The sequence below is a fragment of the Panthera uncia genome (assembly GCF_023721935.1).
Source record: "Panthera uncia isolate 11264 chromosome C1 unlocalized genomic scaffold, Puncia_PCG_1.0 HiC_scaffold_3, whole genome shotgun sequence".
NCBI lineage: Eukaryota > Metazoa > Chordata > Mammalia > Carnivora > Felidae > Panthera > Panthera uncia.
In genome coordinates this window covers 44329569-44349922 of record NW_026057584.1, presented here as the reverse complement: position 1 = coordinate 44349922, position 20354 = coordinate 44329569, and the positions used below count along the sequence as shown (strand labels likewise).

General features: G+C 34.0%; 1 protein-coding gene across 6 annotated transcripts in view; it reads left to right on the top strand.

The window, feature by feature from the left end:
• Window positions 1-20354, top strand: part of PMS1 (PMS1 homolog 1, mismatch repair system component) — a 102527-nt gene that overhangs the window by 19560 nt on the left and 62613 nt on the right. For all 6 annotated transcript variants that reach the window (XM_049615342.1, XM_049615345.1, XM_049615343.1 and 3 more), the window contains 2 exons: window positions 8137-8239; window positions 17833-17996. In XM_049615342.1, coding sequence (XP_049471299.1) covers window positions 8137-8239; window positions 17833-17996 — 267 coding nt within the window. The remainder of the gene's footprint in view (window positions 1-8136; window positions 8240-17832; window positions 17997-20354) is intronic.

The window sequence follows — 20354 nt, the reverse complement described above, 5'->3', positions numbered from 1 at the left end:
AGTCCCAGCACAGTATCTACTTTTCTCTTTGACTTTGGGGCTCTGTAAAGTGATACCTAACTAACAAAGAAAAATTGTGGGTAGAGGACAAGGTAGAGTTTAAAGTGGGAGAGTTTACTCTTCTAGTACTAGGGGTAAGACTAGGGGCCCTTGTGTGTTAGAATCTAGATGTTCACACATTGGTAGAGGAGAAAAGGCCTTGTCCTTCCTTACGTGCATTCTGCTTAAAACCTTTATCCAAAACACTTTATTTAGAGTTCACTGAGTCTCCAAATATATTTTAGGGAAGAGCAACTAGAGGGTACAACTAACTGGACATTGCCCTTCTTCCTCCCTAGAGACTGTATCTGGGAACCTATAGCCCTGGGATCTTGTAGAAAGTGTTTGTTTCTAGAATGGGGTCAGATTTGTATCGGGGAACCTCTCAAACTCCCAGTACTAGCACATACTATTGTTTGAGCTTTTGGTAGCTATTTTAGAAATCATACAATTTATTTGAAAACATAATTATTTGATTTTTTAGCTGTTGTCCAAACGTGGTAGTCTTTAAGGTGTATTTTGGCAGAGTATTGTTGAATAATATACAGCTTTTCTGGGTTTTTAAAAATTAATTGATTTTTTTATTTGAGTATAGCTGATGACATTAGTTTCGGGTATGCAGCATAGTGATTTGACAAGTTTATAAATCATGTTGTCTTCACTACAACTATAGCTAACATGTCTTAATATATCGCTATTACAGTATCATTGACTATATTCCTTATGCTGTGCCTTTTATTCCCTATGACTTAATCATTCCATAATCGAAAGCCATTATCTCCTTTCACTCAGAGGTGGAATCTAAGGGATAAAAAAACCCACAAATGAATAAACAGAAAAAAAAGGCATTTCTGTATTTCCTATAAGATATATATAACTTTTTAGAACTGAAATTGGTTATTATCAGCTTTGTCTACTAGGTGGCAGCACTATACTTAGTCTTTTAAAATACATGGTAATAAGCCATATGATTTACTCAAATCTTTACTGTAGTTCTGATTTTAAATGGCAGTTTTGCAAGTCTGTGTCCAGTGGTGTTCTCTATTTTGTTTCTTTTTTTGATGACTTAGGCCCACTTGATATCCAAGTTTGTCATTTTGTCTTTTGTTTCATTTTTGATGCATTTTAATGCCTTGAGTATAAATACTTGAAGTAATTTGTATACCAAAATTACAAGAGAAGTAAAGGAATTGTCCAACTATCAGCATAATCTAAAACTGTAAACTTTTTAAAAATTATATTCAGTTTACACATTGTAATGTCAGGTGTTTATTTTATAGAATATTAACAGCATTTTATGTAAATCTCTTTTTTTGTAAATCTTTGGGAAACCCTCACATAGGTGTGTATGTGTATTTTACATACTCCAGGGCAAGGTATATACTATGATCAGCACCCCTGAAGGTTCTCTCATTCCCTGTCCCAGTTAGTATTTCTCAGAGGTAATAGTTGTTATGACCTCTGTCAACATAGATTAGTTCTACCTGTTCTTGAACTTGATCTAAATGAAATCTTACAGTATATATTATTTTGTCACAGATGTTTTGATGATGATTTGAGCTTGTTTCTGAAAGCCAAAGCATCACCAAAAAATCTAGAACTGGAAGGGATCTTGGTAGTAGTAATGGCCCCTGGTTCACTGGCAGATCCCCCATGACAGGACTGAAAACTCACCCCTCTAGCTGCCAAGCATTGGTAACTGAATGCTCAAAGCTGTGTCTCTCTCTGGCGATTGCCCTTACCTCATTTGTACAGCGGTAACTTACCCATATTGTGCAGGGCAACCTGCATCCAGTGATTGACTAATGAGGGGTTATAAAGATTCTATTCCAATTTAGAACAACTCTGCCATGCTATCTCTGGTCCAGAGTGGCTACCCCCCCCCCCCCCCCAAGGGGGGCCCCCCCCCCCCCCCCCCAGCTCCCATCAGGGTCAGCCAAGTCCTTGTTTGTGACTACAGAGCCCCACTTCTTTTTCTGTCCTGCCCTCACAGCTGATCATCTCTGGAGCACCCCCAGTGAACTTCCTGCTCACTAGTCTCCGTCTCAGTCTGCTTCATGAGTAGCCACCCTAAAATGTAGGTCTTCTATGGATCTGTCTTCTCATATTATTGATAAGGAAACTGAGGTCTTATGTAGCCAAATGCTAGGTCTTCTTACTCCAACTTCAAAATATAGTCTAATAATCAGTCAGTTACTGTTTCATTGTGTGTTGTTTGCAGGGTGCTTTGCTAAGTAGTTCACTTTAGAAGAACTGTGCACAGTGCAGTAAATGGAATATGAAAATTGTGACCTATTTAGGGACATATAATGTGTCCATGGCAAAGCCAAGAATTCATTTCCAATATCATGTCTCCCAGTACTGAATTTTCCACAGTAGGTCATGCTTCCGTCTTACTAGCATGGTTAGAGAGGTATCTATTAGTTTAAAATTACTTCATATTAAAATAATAAATATATCCAGGCCTGCAGTGGTAGGCTCAGTAGATGGTATCAAAGAGTAGTCAAGTTGAAACTTACGTGAAAGGATTCTGAACAGTATTTCAGAAATACAGAAAGTAATATATGCTTGTTAAGGTCAGTTAGATTTAAAAAATTGTTATTCAGGATTTATTGTTATTAATTATTAATGAATGCTTCTTGGAGAAAAAAGCTTACTTTTTAAATGTAATGAGTATTCTTTACCACTCAGAAAGAATTGAAGTTTTATGTATAGAAGTTGCATGTTTATTTTTAAAGGCTCCAATTTATCTTGAAAATCTTTGGACAGAGATTATAGTTACATAATAAAAATTAGCAATTTGGTTATTTTATCTGCCAGATTAACTGATGCAGACAATTTTAAAGTCATAAAGATGTAAATTATCTCAGGCTCAGTAGATTGATAATTTGTATCTGGAATATAGTTTTGTCACACTATTAAATGGCCATCACCGAAAATTCTGATTATTGAAAGTATTCTTATTAAAGATGTTAATAATTTTAGTTACAAAAACAAAATTAAGTAGGTTTTTAGCAAAATTGGAGGAATTTAAAACATATCTTATTCTATATTCTTTATTGACACACTTTAAAAGAATGGGCAGTTTTCCTAATTTGTCAATTTTAAAATGACTTCCAGTCTTAGAATTAAACAGTCCAAAGGAGTAAACCATTGTTTTTATACCTTCAGAGTATCCTGTTGGCATTTGAAAATGTAATTACGCTTGATAAATCCATGATGAATGTATCAGTTACTGACACAAATTGGTACGGTTTTCTTTAAAATCTTGAAATTTATTGTTGTTTGTAGAGCAATAATTTGGAGATACTTGTTTTCTTCAGTGTTAAATTCCTGGTACTGATTAAAAAGCATACTGACTAAAATGAGCTAGAGGTAGTGAAAATTCTGTTTTGAGCTGTTCATAAAATCTTTTGTGAAGACTTTGTATATATTCTTATCACATAATAAAACACATAATAAAAGATTTTATTTCTTTTTAGGTAGATATTTTATATATTTATTAAAAAATGATCTTTTTCCTTTCCAGAGAAATGTTTAAGAAAGTTATACATTTTTTGAACCGGATTTTAAGTGGAGGCTAAGTTACACTTCAGTTTTAGGAGAAATACAGAACAGTTTTGTTTTCTTACAATCAAAACAAACTCAATGAAAAGTCAGAACCCTAATTCTCAAGTGTTTGCATAAGAGACTTGGCCAAAGGCATAAACAGGTTAACTTTTCTGAGAGTCGTGTGAGGATAATGATTTGAGAGTCAATTGAAATAATACATATTAAAGTATCTTTAATACGGTCATGTGCCATACAAATGAAAGTTACTTTCAGTCTGGACTTGAATGTGAAAAGTAGTATGTACCTTTATCATAAAGTTGATAATATCATCATACTTGCTCATTTTCTTGTTGACAAGCAGTATTTCACCCTTTCAAAGTTTATGCAGACAACTCAACATTTTTGGGAAATCCTTTCTAAAGTTTAACAGACATTCCTACATAAATTCCTTCTATTTCTCACAAAAGGTCTTTATTCTGTAGCCTAAGTTCATTATTTTCTCTTGTTTATTCCTCCGAAGAACAGAGGTGCCAGCCATCCTTTGTATAACACTAATGTTTATGGATTCATTCCTCCATTTTTTAATTAGTTACAATGTGCTGGGTATTACTCTGATCTACCAAGTTTATTTTACACAATTTTGTGATGAGATGACATCATGTGTGGGTTTGTTTTTTAAAATTTCATTAAACCTCCATGGCTCAAAAGGGGCAGAATGAGAAGCTATGTCATTCTGTTTTAAAGATGAAGGTTGGGACTTCCTTAATTGTGGGCCCCCGTAGCTGTAAAAAGGTAGGAGGAAGCTGCTAGCATCATTTTGATGTTTTCTGCCTCCTGTTCCACAGTGTAGATAGAGTACCTTTCATGTTCTTTAGAGCCATGGTGACAGAACTGTAATTAAAATAGGCACAGGAACTTTTGAAGAGTAGGGTAGGTATCCTGCTTTCTAAAGTGTAGCCTCCTCACAGGTAATAGAACTCTGTTCTAAGGAGAAAAGCCAGGGCCAAGATTTTCCTATTGCTAGTCTCCCTCAGTGAAGTATCTGGGAGAAGGTTATGAAGTCAGAGCTCTTATATTAGTGTACAACTATGCATAGGCAGGCAGACTCACAGAAAGAAAGACATTTCAGTGATCCAGGCAAAATTGATATTTCAGCTGAATCATGAAGACCATTTACCTTAGTTTTCAGACTCCTGTGTCTGTGCCAAGGTGTTCATCCAAAAATCAGCAAAAAATAAAAATAAAAAATAAGAACAAACTTTAACATAATTGTCTTAAATGAATTTTTGTCAAGAAAGGTTTTTTTGCATGAATTGACAGGATGTATCCTAAAGTTTTAATTGAGTTTTATCTAAAACATTGAGAAAACTTATGCTTATCTAAAGTTTAGATGCTTTTATGAATTCTGTGAATTTTAACTTTGTATTAGTATTATATGATTTTTGAAACTCAGTAACTAGACCAAAAAGACAGTTTTTCATAACTGATAGCCAATATAATCTGTAAGGTTCTCTGAGAACTCTTAAAACTTTACCTTTTAAAATAAACTTCTCCTTTTAAAATTCTTTAAATAAATTTTAGTTCTTCCCTTGACACCACTATATTCATTCTGCCATAGTTCATTAGTGTCTCTAGTAAGAAGCACAAGTAAAAATTTGTAATATTAGAGATGCATCTGATGGTGGAGTTACTGAAGGTTCAAATATGTTAACTGCTGCAGAGCTAACACATTCTAAGCCTGTGCCTGGTCCAAAAAAAGGTTTGCTGTCCAGGACACAGGGTCATATGAAATGAACTCTTGAAATACAGTTCCTTCCTCTGAGGAGCACATTGTATTTAACGAATTTGTGAAACATGCTAACCTGTGTTGTCCTTCACTGTCTTTAGCAGTGAATTGTGAAGCATTTCCTATCAAGATAAATTTTCACAGTACCCTTACACATTCTAATTCAAAAAAATTAATATTGGAAAACAATAGTGTATTTTTTTTTTACTTTAATACAAATGTTACATTTATGACCAGTAAGGTCCTATTTTACTTTTTAGCACATCAGTTTATTCATCTAAGTTGGGGTATTTTGCTATTAACTAATATGTTTAAAGGATGAACAAGTTAATATTTATAAAATGCTTTGAAAGTAGTTAAAACAAAAATCCATATAACCTTGTGGAGTATTAGTATCATTTTCATCTTATCATTGCACTTCTTAAAGATGATAGAGTAATCATTTATTCAGGACCATCTAACAAGCCACTGGCTTAATTAGTACTAGAAGTCAGAGTTCTAGGACTACTTTTGCTTAATAACACCAACTTTAGGTCAGGTGGCTAGCTCTTTGGAGAATAGAAATAGAATTCAGTTGACCTTGGCATTTTTGAAAAATGGTTAAATGTAGAATTGTTTTTACAGGGACAATCATAGAGTAATTAAATTAAGAGACAGGAAAGAAATTTTCTGTACTCTTTGTTTTTAAACAGAGTTTATTAGAGAAAATCACTACTGGACAAAATAGAGTTGGGGATGTAGCAGGGAAGATTAAAATTGGTTATCAGGAAAACTTTTAAAGTTATACAACTTTTGAACCACGGAATATAATTTTGGAAGAAGTAGAAGAATCACTTAAGGTTATACAGAGGCTCACAACTTTGATTTAGCTGTATGTTTTTGGAAAACAGCTTAAGGCAGTGCTTCTGGTGAGGAATTTTATGGACATTACCCTTAGAGTCTAATAGATTCTAATATTGTGAGCTAGAGAAGGTGTGTGTGTGTGTGTTTGTGTGTGTTTGTGCACGTAATGGTGACTCTGCTATTCCCTGCCTGGTATCTACATGTTTTATAGCCATATGGCCTGCTGTAAATTAGTGCATGTTTAGGGCGGGGTGTCAGAACCATCAAATCCAATGTAGATCCAACTGGACCTAGATGAGTTCCAGCAGTGGAGCTGGATCTTTGTGGCTTCTTTCTTAAATATAAGTTTCAGATAACTCTCCTGAGTTCACAGATGGCCAAGAAAGATTGCTCCCAATTTTGGATCATTATTGCTCACAAAAAGTGTAAGGAGGGCATCCTTTTCTGAATCCATTGTGCTTTCCTGAAGAAATATGCCCACTCCCTGCCTGTTATTTTCTGACAGTGGAATGGTTTTCTATTGTCATGCTCTCCCACTAATCTCACAGAGTAGGTAAACAGAAAGCCAAGGGTGAGGGTACCTCAGAAGAATGCAGACATTCTTAAATTTATATTTATGTGACTATAACACCTTAGGAAATATTTTCATGCTCAGTGAAATCCTTTCTTACACATAAATGTCTTAGTGCTAATATCTTCTCCATTTAACAAAAAAATTACATTTAAATAGTTCAGGTTTTAAGCATTTAAACTACATTTAAATTACATTTAAATAGCTTGGTTTTAAGAAAAAATTGTCCACAAATATACGTGTGTATGATTTATATTTTTTTATTCTTTTGAACCATTACCTTGAAATACAGAAGTGCAGTTTTATACAGATTATAAAAAGAACGATCATTTTACAAAAGGCTTTTTCACATTACCAACAAATTTATGGAAATTGTCTTTTAAAAAGCAAGTTTCCCAGAGTGCCTGGGTAGCTCAGTCATTTGAGCGTTCGACTCCTCATTTTGGCTCAGGTCATGATCTCACGGTTTGTGAAATTGAACCCTGCATTGGGCTCTGCACTGACAGTGCAGAGCCTGCTTGGGATTCTTTCCCTCCCTCTCTTTCTGCCCCTCCCTTGCTCGTGTGCTCTCTCTCTCCCTCTCAAAGTAAATAAACAAAAAGAAGTTTCCCTAATGCAGTTACAGTATTTGATTTTACAGATGTAAGTCATATAATACAAATAGCCATTTCAGTCATATATACAAATAACCAGTACATTTCAGATGTATAGATTTGTGTATGAGTATTTTAGTTAAAGTTAAATACTCAAAAATCAGTAATTTGCCACATAAAAAATATAAAGTAGCCTACTATTTAAAAAAAAAATTTTTTTTTTAATGTTTATTTTTGAGAGAGAGAGAGAGACAGAATGGGAGCAGGAGAGGGGCAGAGAGAAAGGGAGACACAGAATCTGAAGCAGGCTCCAGGCTTTGAACTGTCAGCACAGAGCCTGACGCAGGGCTCGAACTCCCAAACCTTGAGATCATGATCTGAGCTGAAGTCAGATGCTTAATCGACTGAGCCACCCAGGCGCCCCTAACTTTAATTTTTCTTTTTTTTTAATTTTAAAGAGGGAGAGGGAGACTGCAAGCGCAAGCAGGGGAGAGGGGCAGAGGGAGAAAGAGAGCTGGAATCTTCAGCAGGCTCCACACTGAGTATGGAGCCCAACATGGGGCTCGATCTCACAAACTGAGATCATGACCTGAGCTGAAATCAAGAGTTAGATGCTTAACCAACTGAGCCACTCAGGTGCCCCAAACTTTTTTTCAATCTTAAGTAAATGTATAATCATTTTAAATTTAATTTGATAATGAGTCCACTGCAAAATCTAAAATCATAATTTTATTAGTTTTTTTATATTCCAGGTTTTGATTACAACAAGGACAGCTTCTGATAATTTTAGCACCCAGTATGTTTTGGATGGCAGCGGCCACATAATTTCTCAAAAACCTTCACATCTTGGTCAAGGTAAGAGAGTAGCTTTGTAGTTTTGCCTTTTCTTTCTTGTTTATTTTATTTTTTCTTGTTTATTTTTTTAAAAATTGTTACACCTCAAAATCAGATGCATTACTTCAGGTTTGCTCATGATAAAGGGTAGTTAACTTCCAAGTGAATATTCAACCCCTACTTTAGTCACCAATCTCTTAAATACTTAGTTTTCTAAAGAGAGACTGTTAAAAGACTATGGAGAGTATAGACATTTTAACAGTATTTGTTCTTCCAATCTTGAGCATGGAATGTTTTGCTATTTCTTTGTGTCTTTTTAATTTCTTTCATAAGCTTTCTATAGTTTTCAGTATACAGATCTTTTATGTCTTTGGTTAGGTTTATTCCTGGGTATCTTATTGTTTTTGGTGCAGTTGTAAATGGGATCAATTCCTTGATTCCTTTTTCTGATGCTTTATTATTGGTATATAGAAATGTAATCGATTTCTGCACGTTGATCTTATATCCTATGACTTTACTGAATTCATGTATCAGTTCTAGCAATTTTTTGGTGGAGTCTTTTGGGTTATCCATATAGAGTATCATGTCATCTGTTAAGAGTGAAAGTTTGACTTCTTTTTCAGTTTGTATGCCTTTTATTTCTTTCTGTTGTCTGATTGCTGAGGCTAGGGCTCACGGTACTGTGTTGAACAACAGTGGTGAGAATGGACATCCCTGTTGTGTTCCTGACCTTAGGGGGAAAGCTCTCAGGTTTTTCCCCATTGAGGATGATATTAGCTGTGGAACAAACTGAGGATTGCTGGAGGGGAGGTGTTTGATAAGATGGGCTAAATGGGTGATGGACTTTAAGAAGGGCATTTGTTGGGATGAGCACTGAGTATTATATGTAAAAGATGAATCACTGGGTTCTCCTGAAACCAATACTACACTGTATACTAACTAACTTGAATTTAAATAAATTAATTTTTAAAAACAGACTATGGACAAAAACATGGATTACTCTTCTGTTAAAACTGTAAGAGCAATTATTTTGCTATTGTTGGATCACTTAGTGTCCTCTTAATATGTGAAGGATATTTTATTGAAATGCCTAAAACATTATTGATTGGTAATTGTAATAAACCATATAATTAAGATTCTATGATTAAATAATTAAAATATATCTGTTTATGGAAAACTTGAAATGTATGTGCAAATAAATAGAATAATGTACCCATCACTCAATTGCAACAACTCTTAGCTCATTGCTAATGTTACTTCATCTAATAATATTGCTCTATTAATTATTATTACAGTTCTTTCGTGTTTTATACACTTAAGTAATTTTATTACATTTTAGTTGACATCTTATGTTTTTATGTTCCTTTACTGTCCACTTACAACAAAAAAGAAAAGCTCTTCAGGCTTGAGTTTCATGTATCTCCTTTAATTGTTTCCATACCGCTAACTTCCGGTAATGAGTGTTTAAAGTTGAGAGAATGTTGAAGGTATGACCTCTTTAGTCATGTCCAAAAGAATTATTTGATCTGAAAGGATTTGCTGCTGTTTGCCCTTCTTTTCCAATTGAATTATAAATTCATTTTTTAATTTTGTGGTCCCTCATTGTAATTTATTGAAGTACTATATTTTTTCTTTAGTTTCTTCCCTCTAATTTTAATATTAAATTATTAGATCTATCTTTTTAATAATTACCATCTTTTTTCATTAAAATATATTTATTATGTCTTAATACTGATACCAAATTCACTTTTTCTCTTATTTTTTAATCTTCAAATTGCTGATTAATTTGCATATTAAGAATTTATATTTTTATATCCACACAAAGGAAAGAGTCAGTTGGAACTTCTAAGAAAACACTTTTTTTTGGCATTTACTCAGTTAATAAAAATGAGCTCATCTTGTAGCTGTTTAATTTGATGTATGATAATATTGTACATATTTTACTTAAAAATAATAGACTGTGATTCTTTTTCTTTTTTATGTACTGAAGGTTACAAAGGAGAAGGCTTTTTTTTTTTTTTAGTATAGTCCCTTTCCAGAAATGTTCTGACCCCAATTCTGAGGAGTTCAAATTAGGAGGCCATTAGGAGATATTTGGGTGGCTCTCCAGTAGAGTACTTTGAAGTAATCTAGTCACCTTATAAAACTTAAATGTATTTATTTTTATCTTAGTAGTAGCCAGTCTAATCTGGATGGCCTGTTGCTCTGCATCACTCATACTTCTCATGCTTTTCTGTGTTCATCACCATGGGAACTATGAAATAGCAATACTTAAATATGGAATCCTTCTGATCTCTGCCCATTTGTTGATTGATTTTTCTTTTCTTGCTGACCCAAGTCTTCTACTTTGAGTGAGACTAGGTATGCATATTAAGGAACTTCTGTAGTCAGTAAATGAACCTTATTTTCTTTAGCATATTCCTTTTATCTTAAGAAACAACATACTTGGAAGGTCAGTAGTTGTGAAACTAGTAATTGCCTTTCATGATACATTTTTATCTCCTAGTTATAGTTGGTTGGCTAGGAAAACAACAAAGAATCAAGCTCTTACTTTTAAATTTCTGTAGATGGACATATTATAGAAATCTACAAGCACTTTTAAAAGCTTTTTACATTTATATTGCCTTAGTGCTGATAGTTTTTGAGTGATTGGATCACAGACTCACATTTCACTACCAGCTGTCATTCAACTTCCATTTAAATATTTTCTGTGTAAGATAAAACTACAGTACAACCATCCTAATTAGTACCTGTGCATTTAGGGTACTTGTAGATAAATTTCTGCAGTGGTGTGAACATCCTTGCTTCACAGTTACTCTTCATATCATCTGATCAGAAGATGACACCTAACTGTAGGTGCCGGGACAACTTAAAGCAAAATCTTTTTTAGACACTGGAAAATTTGTTACCCCTTTAATTTTTTTTTTTTTTTAACATTTATTCATTTTTGAGAGAGAGACAGAGTGTGAGTAGGGGAGGGGCCCAGAGAAAGGGAGACAAAGAATCTGAAGTAGCTCCAGGCTCCGAGCTGTCAGCACAGAGCTGGACATGGGGCTGGAACTCAGTGAGATCATGACCTGAGCTGAAGTCAGACGCTTAACCAACTGAGCCACCCAGGCACCCCTGTTACCCCTTTAAAAACCATATTTAAGATGTTTAAAAATAGTTTACTGGAGATTTCAATTCTGGTTTTTCTGGGTGTAGGTATTCGTTTTGTGGATTAATTTAGCCCTTTAAAATGATGTATGTGCTTAATAGCATGTCATTTTAAATTACCCTTCTGTTCACGTCTGTTTTAAGACACTTAAAAATTTATAAGAAATGTAAAAATAATTTTAAATTATCTTACAATAACTTACTAAATTATTTGTTGTAATCATATCTTTTTTCTGTTATTACTTCCATTTCCTTTACCCTAGATAATCAGTAGTAAGCTTTCTAAATTGATTTACCCTCCTGGCAAATTCTTTTAACATATCCTAGTACTTCTGCCGTAGGAATTTCTCAGGTATCAAAAATAGTATATTTAAAGTACTCTGATCAGGGTCATTCCTTTCCTTACCCTGTTACTAGAGTAGAGCATCGTGTTCTTTGTAAATCCCTGTTAAGTATGATTGTGCATGCATTGGAAGATTTTTTTCATCTTGAGACTGAAACTTTATTCATTAAATAGTTTTTAAAAAGTTTGATATATTCAAGCAACCATACCTCTTTACATTAAGAATATAAATAGCTAGCTGCCTTTATAAGTGGCATAACATAGGGTCATGTAAAAATATAACAGGGAACATATTATAGGATTGCAGTTTAATTCTGGTGTTTGTAGAATGTGCTAAAGTTAGAGAGCTGAGCAGTTCTCTTGTAAAATATGATAGTATACTAGGGCCTCCTCCCTATTGGCCAATATTACTTGGTACTTTTTTTAAGGATACACATTTCATTTAGAATCAACATAGTTTTCCATCATTAAGTTTTATTCAAACATATATAATTCTTGGCTTATTGTTAAATCTCAGTTTGCTCTAAGAGAACATTTTTAACTGCTGAAGCAATAATTTATCAGTTAATATATGGATTAATTATAGTGTGGTCTTTCACGTATAACATATTTAAAAATCAACAAGTACCTTTTCGTACATTTGTATTTTGCTTTATTGATTTCTGCCTGCCTTCCTTCTCACCATCTGTCCACAGATACACAGATATACCCAGATATACTGTCACCACAGCTACAGTACATGCTATTATATTTGTCACAGGCTAGTGGAGAACACAGATGAGTTAAAGGAACTCACAGAGTAGTGGAGAACACAGATGACTAAGTAATGACAGTAAAAAGAAGCCACCAGCTGCCTAGAGGAAGGTTAGGGAGTTTTTCAGAAAAGTTATCATTTGAGTTTGAAGATGGTAGGTAAGAAGGGGTGGGGGTTTAACCTTGTAGCAAGAGAAGAAAGATGAAGAGGAAAAGCACCAATTGAAGAACTATGTCACAAAGAAGACAAATACCATATGATTTCACTCATATGTGGAATTTAAGAAACAAAACAGATGAACATGGGGAGAAAAAAGAGAGGCAAACCATAAAACAGACTCCTAATTATGAAGAACGAATGAGGGTTGCTGGAAGGGAGGTGGGCAGGGGGATGAAATGGGTGAAGGGTATTAAGGAAGGCACTTGTGATGAGCACTGGGTGTGGTATGTAAGAGATGAATTACCAAATCCTGTACCTGAAACTAATATTACACTGTATTTTAGCTAAATAAAATTTAATAAAAACTTGGAGGGCAAAAAAAGGAAGTTAAATGAGTTAGGTTCAAGAGAAAGATGAGTAGACAAGAAAAGTACTTGCATCCCTGGGAGCATTAACTGGGTCTGGGGGCATAGGTGGGCAAAGGAACAAGTCTGCCATGAACAAGGCATCTTTTATGGCCCTAGGAGGAACCAGCTGAACTTCTTTAACAGCCATATGTAAGCTGACATGAGATATTGGAGGATGGGATCCTCAGACAGAGTTGGTTCACCTCAGATGCCAGATCTCATCAGGACTTACGCTTAGTAAGCAGTGATAAAGAAAATTAGGACTGAGCTAGAGAGACAAAGTTTTGCAGTGCTAGAGATCCCAAAACCTTGCTAGAAGAAAAGACCCCATTCCATCTTTAAGACATTTGAAACGAGAAGTGAACTAGAGCTAAATAAAGGGACAGCTCAGCTCCAACCCAGATACATTCCTAATTATATTGAAGAGATTCTCTCTTTAGCTACTTGACAGAGGAAATAAACTGCCTTCTCTGGGGGAAAATATCTACTTACGTATCTATTTTTCTTTCATTTACTTATGTATCTATGCAATGTCTGGCAAAAATAAAAATATTAAGAAACAAAGGAAAATGGGATCTATAAGAGAAAAAAATAGTTGATATAAGAAAACAAACATGACCTCATATTTGAATTAGCAGACAAGAACTTAAAACAACTATGTTAAAGAATTCAGAGGAAAAGATGGTCAAAATTGCTAAAAAGGTAGACAATTTCAGCAGAGAAATGGAACTCTAAAAAAGAACCAAGTGAAATTTCTAAAACTGAAAGTAAAAGTTTATTTCTTATAACCAGCAGTGAGCCACTGAACCTTTTTAGGTAGAGGGTGAATGTCATGGTATTTATAAAATTAATTAGAACACTGTAACTCCTACCATAAACTATGTCTTATTATAAGAAATGTTATCTTGAACTAAGTTTTGAAGGAGGGAAAGGGACTTGACATAGATCTGAAACAGATTTTTAGGATAGAACAGGCCTAAAAGACTTACACAATATTGGCAGTAAGAGGGAGAGGGAAGAATCAGTTAAATCTAGAGTATCTGCCTTTGGAAACTGTTGGATGTTAGTGTTATATGAGAAAGAGGATTAAGTGTAAGTATCAGACGTAAGAAGGAAAAGAATGAGTTCAGGTCTGGGTGTGGTTGATTTGAGGTGGCTTTGGGACATTCAGGTGATATTGAGTGAGCGTTTATTTATAACTTGAATGCTGTCAGTTTCATATGTATATCTTTAGTAAATTCTAAGATGTGTGTTTTCTCTCATTTTGACGTCTCTAAAAACAGGTCGTGGCTTGTAATTAATGGCCTCCCCAAATCCTTTTTGGATGGGAAGTTTTGTGCATTATTGATAATTCATGTGTTGATTGCAAGAATAAACAACAGTTTCATATTTTTTTTTGCAAAACAACAAATGCTTTGTGAGACCTAAAAAGAGAATATAGCCACAAGTGAAAAAAGCTGGGTTAAGTTCAAAAGGTTTGCTATCACATGCCAGGCACTGAAATTGAAGACACAAGAGGAAATTGCCATATCAGTGAGGATAGATAAAAGAAATATCTAAGCAGTGAGAGGCTGGTGTGGACCAATTCATGTATTGCACAGGACTGTTGTTAAGGCATTGTATCATGAATTATTTGGCATATATTTTCTTTTTCAGAGATTCATAAAAGTATAGTGTTTCTTATAACTTTGATCAAGAATCATTGGCATACATGTAGTAGTTGAAACTTTGGGCGTGGAGGAAATATCTAGAAAGAACATAGAGTGAAATGAGAAAAAGGCATAAGAGGTCTCTGATGATAGGGTCTGATACACTCTGCTCTGAGTGTGTCCTTTGTTTAGCAGGAAGGCAGAGTGCATACCTGTTGTGATTGCTGGGCATGTGCACTCCTTGATCTCTGTCAACTTCACCTCAATGTGAATTTGGTAGTAGCCTGTTTACTTTCCTAAGGCAGAAAATGTAGCACCACAGTGTTACAAGTGAGAAATACCATGGTGTTCCAAGGACTTTAATTCTGTGTGTGAAGGTGACATGTTAAATTTAGGCCAAAAAAATACCTACCTAAAAATGGAGGAAAGCAAAAAAAATTTTTAATTAAATTGTTAGTAACGTAATATGCTGATGAACTTACCTGATCAAGAGAAAAGAAGCAGGAAAACATCAAATGTGAGCAAAATAGAAATACAGCTTTTCCCTTGTTTTTTTTTTTTCCCTCAAAGATCTTTTTTTCCTAAGATAAAAAAAATTGTATATATTTATAAAATAAAGTTTCAAAAATTATAAAAACACCATGTGTTCCTTATAACTAAGAAAACAGTCCAAACAAATTTGGGGTTTATTCTTATTACCACATTTGTATTTTTTTCTTCTATGCATTCATTTCTGTGCATGCATTTCTATTTGTTATTCAAAACTTTTTTGTTAAATGCCTGTAGGTTATTAGTCATTGAGGTGCTGGGGCTGTAATGTCATACATGGTACATAATCATTTGCTCTTATGCTTCTTGTTGTATTCTAAAAGGGGAGGTGGACACAAATTTTTCAAATATTGATAATTTCTAGGAAGAAATAAAACATGGTTTCACTTTGGGAGAACCAGTCTTTGATAGGGCATTCAGGGATGGATTCTTTAAAGAGGTGATACTTAGGTTAGGATCTGAAAGTTGATAAAGGAGTTAGCCATGCAAAAGGTAGTAGGGGAAACACCATATGCAAAAGTTCTGAGGTGCAAATAAGTATGATGTGTTGGAGGACACACCAGAAGGAGAACATTGGTAGGAAAGGAACTTGCCATAGTCAAGAATATATAGGTCCATATAAGCTTTAGCCCTTTTCATTCCCAACCCCTTTACTCCAGTTATCCAGTGTTATTAATAATAGTGTAAAACAGTTTCATGCTACTGTTAGGCCCTCCCCTACATCTCTTTCATTTCAATAATTCCTATTTCACAGTTACATTGCAAATGCCAGCCATGTTGCCATATTATGTTTACATTTGGCTAAAACTCTTTGCTTATCAATTTTATTTTCTCATCTTCTTCTGTCATAAAATTTCTATTTTGATATAATTCTCATTTGGCTAGTGCTCATCCACCACTGTTTTAATAAAATGTACTTGGGGAATGAACTTCTGAATCCTTGCAGTGTCTTCATTTTATCCTTATACATAGCCCTACTGGGTGTAAGTTTCTTAATTACCCCTCAATCATTTGTAGATTGTCTTCTAGTGTTATAGTTAAGAAATTTGATGCTAGCATTTCCTCATAAGGAACTTACTGTCTCTGAAAGTTTCTAAAATTTTTTCCTTGCCCTTAAATTAATCCTAAAATTTAGGATTTCCAGTGCAAGTGTGGTGTCTCTTTCTCCATACACACACACACACACACACACACAAATATTCCTGCTTGTAGTAAGCTCTTGAAATTTGTACTAAAGACTTTAACTCAAGAAAATTTTCTTCTGTTTAGTTAAACCTGTATTTGTTTCTTTTTCTCTTCCTGGAACTCCTGATTTTATGCTAGGGTTTCTAAGTCTTATATTTTCCTCATGATTGCCATTCTGTTTTGTTCTTTTTTGTGAGCGGTAGGTCAAAGATTGACCTATTGCAGCAACTTTTAGCCTTTCTGACTTTCGTTCACATAGTACATTTTAATCATACAAATCTAATCAAAGCAAAAAATTCTTGATGCAGTATATACTCTTACTATGTGTGATGCACTCTATTTTCTGCTCTTGTTTAGTATATTCTAGACTTTATTTAATTTTAAAAAAATACTAGTTGCTATATATACTAAATCAGTGATTCTCAATCAAGGACAGTTTTGCCTCCCAAGAGACATTTGGCATTGTGTGGAGACATTTTTATTGTCATGACTGAGTTGGATACTGCTGGCATCTAATGGGTAGAGGCCGGAGATACAATTACACATCCTACAATGCACAGGACAGCCCCCTCAACAAATGTCAGTAATGCCAAGTTGAAAACTGTACACTAAATTGATTTTTTTACTTCTCAGTGCTTTGTTTCTCAACCCTGGCAGTACAGCCATTAGAATCACATGAGAGGATTGATTTACTAAGTTGAGATTAGCTCATGACTGGTAGTTTTAAAAGTTCCTCAATGTTTAAAAAACAAAGATTTATGGTATAGTAATGAGAAAATATCCAGGCCTAATTGTGTGTGTGTGTGTGTGTGTGTGTGTGTTTAACAAAAGCTGGTTATTAATCTGATATGTAAGCATTATAATATTTATACTTTAATTCAACTTTTTAGTTACTACACTAGTAAAAAGAAAATCTTTGTGTTAGATTATACTGTGTTTTGAATATTTGTTGTTCAGAAGATGAAATTAAACCAGACAATTAGACATTATTTCAGATAAGAATTTTTAGTGTAGTAATTAAGGTTATCACATTTGCTATATTTTAGCCTTATACCACCTATATATTGTATTTTAAGGTGCAGACTAAGCATCATTCCAGGTGGTTTGAATATCAGCAAATTATTAAGATACTGCATTCTGGTAAGCCCATGTTTCTGTGTGGTGGTAGAAATCAGATTATTCTTGTTTAGATCACACAGAAGAGATAATACTTAGCCAAGTCAGTCCAGTTACAAATAGAGGAGTCTAGCAGAGGATCAGAATAAGTTGCAAAGTTGAGCCACCTTGGGTTCCTGAAGTTGGGAGAGGACTGGCCTTCAGTGATAGAAGGGGTTGAATATATTGTATACAGATTTGAAGATGTGTGAAGTTCTTTTCACATCTAAATGTGCTTTCCTCTTATCTGCCAACAGGTACAACTGTAACTGCTTTAAGATTGTTTAAGAATCTACCTGTAAGAAAGCAGTTTTACTCAACTGCTAAAAAATGTAAAGATGAAATAAAAAAGATCCAGGATCTCCTCATAAGCTATGGTATACTTAAACCTGACTTAAGGATTGTTTTTATACATAACAAGGTAAGTATTATTATGTTTCTATAAGATTTTTTGGTATATGATATTATAAAGGCACAATTTTATCAAAATCAGATATGTAAAGTCTTCTTGCAAAAATTTGTCCACATTTGTTTAGTTTATTATATAAAGAACCTCTTTACTTTCTTATCTGACATCTAGATGAAATCTAATTGAACCTTTCATAATTTCTGAGATCAGGGATTTTGCCAGTAGACATCCAAGAAATATTTGAGTGCTACCTAAATATGCAGATGTATAAGACTTGTTCTTTTCCTTTAAGGAGTTCACAATTTAGTGACATTTTTCACCTTCTATTACAAACTGTTTCTCCTTTGGAAGAGTTTTTTTTGTTTTTTAAAGGAAACTACCTCATTTCTTCCCAGTTTTCAAGTGAGGCTGATTAAGAAATTCTTGTTGCGTGATGAATCTTGATAGAATGAAAGGTATTTTCTGATTATTCTGTTTTTCATAAAATTCCACATGTGCACTTGAATATTTAAGAGAGGAAAGCAGAAGTATGGAAACCCAATGGGGAGTTGAGAGTTAACATTTATTGAGGCCCTACACAATGCTACATCATATCCTAGGTACATTAAACTCCTATGATCCACAGCAACAACTGAGTGAAGTAGACATATCAATTTACCATTGTCCTCTGGACTGAACTCAAGAGAGGTTTAATACTTTGCTCTGTGTTGCACAGCTAGTAAATTGTTGAGATGGGATTTGAAACTTAACATGCCTACAGACTGCAGGCTATTTCCACTCTGCTGTCTTGTCTTTTCATTTTAATACCTTTTGTATATATAGTTCTTTTCCAGGTTTCAGAACACTTACTAATAACTTTGTAAGTTAAGCAGCATTATTTCTATTTGTAGGAGGAACTTAAAGCTCAGAGTAATCAAAGAAATTGTTATATACTTTACAGTAATTAGTAGTACTGGGGTCAGAATCCTTTTTCATCCAGCATTCTTTCTATTCTGTGTCTTTTTACTTGTTATTAAGATGATTCTGTTTTAAACCAAACCATGGTGGAATATTTATGATCAAAATCTTTGGTCATTTAAAAAAAAAACAGAAAAGAAAGAAAAACATTAAGATTAGTCAGCCACCTATTCCTGCTACCATAGAACTCAACCACATGATACCTTGAGATCTCTTCCTGCTCTACCATGCTATGATTCCTCAGGATGTTGATAGATGGAGGCTCATCCCGGTAGTATAAATAACCCTATGACCTCTTTATCCAAAGGACATTTAGCAATTAAAAGCTGAATATACCCAAGTTAAGAAAAGATCAAGGACAGAAGAAAGTGATTGGGAAGGGAAAACATATGAAAAAGGTAAAATATGAAGATAGGAACTTCTTTTTTTTAAAGAAAAGCAACAATAAGAAAATAGAATAAAACAAGATTTCTGCCTCATGTAATAGAAATGAGTATTTAAAGTCAAATATATATTTTCTAAGTTTTGGATAAGTTTATATTATTTTCCAACCACTGTACGATCACCAGTACAGGCATTATCTTTTGAGAATGGAAGGTAGTATTTTATAATATGCTGCATTTTATTATTTTTTGAGGACAGCACATCTGAACTTACATTGAATAAACACAAGTCCCTTGATAGCCTTCAGTAATTTCAGATTCAGTTCAAATCCTAAAGAGTATGCTGAGAGTATTTTACCATGAAAATAATGTGAGATTATCAAAAATCTTACAGTAAAATTAAGTATTAGTATTATTACACAAGATCAAGGACTGAATTAGAACAAGCACTCTGTCTTCAAGCTTCCTTCTCTTAGTACAAATTATTGTGCCACTTTTTTCTTTCTTAGTAGTGCTGTTGTGCCTCAAATGCTGAAATATATTGTTAAACCTCCCAGAATGGCAGTGGCACATATCATAAATCTCTTTGAACATTGAGTCCTGCTCTCCTCTTAGCCTTTTTCTTTTAAACATGTTTATCATTATTTATGTGCTTTTCAGAAGAATTTTTTGCCTCTGCTTGAAATTTAAAAATGACTATATTGACATCTTTTCTTGAAATTTTTTTCTGCTTTATAAACAAACAATCATATTGCACATAATATGAGAAGTACTATTGCTATTTTGACATCTTGGATTAGATAGTGTTCCTTCTTTTTATGAAGGTTTAACCTGCCAAGACATTCTTTGAATACTGATAATGTTGATGTTCTTGCCAGTATGGTTATGTTAGAAAGAGGTATTTTTCTTCTTTCATCACCATGTTCCTTGAAAGCATATTGAATAATGAGACAGCCAAAGGGAAATAATTTACAAGTGGATTCAGTGACTTTATTTAAAGTAGATATTATTTGGAGAAATGTTAGAGCCA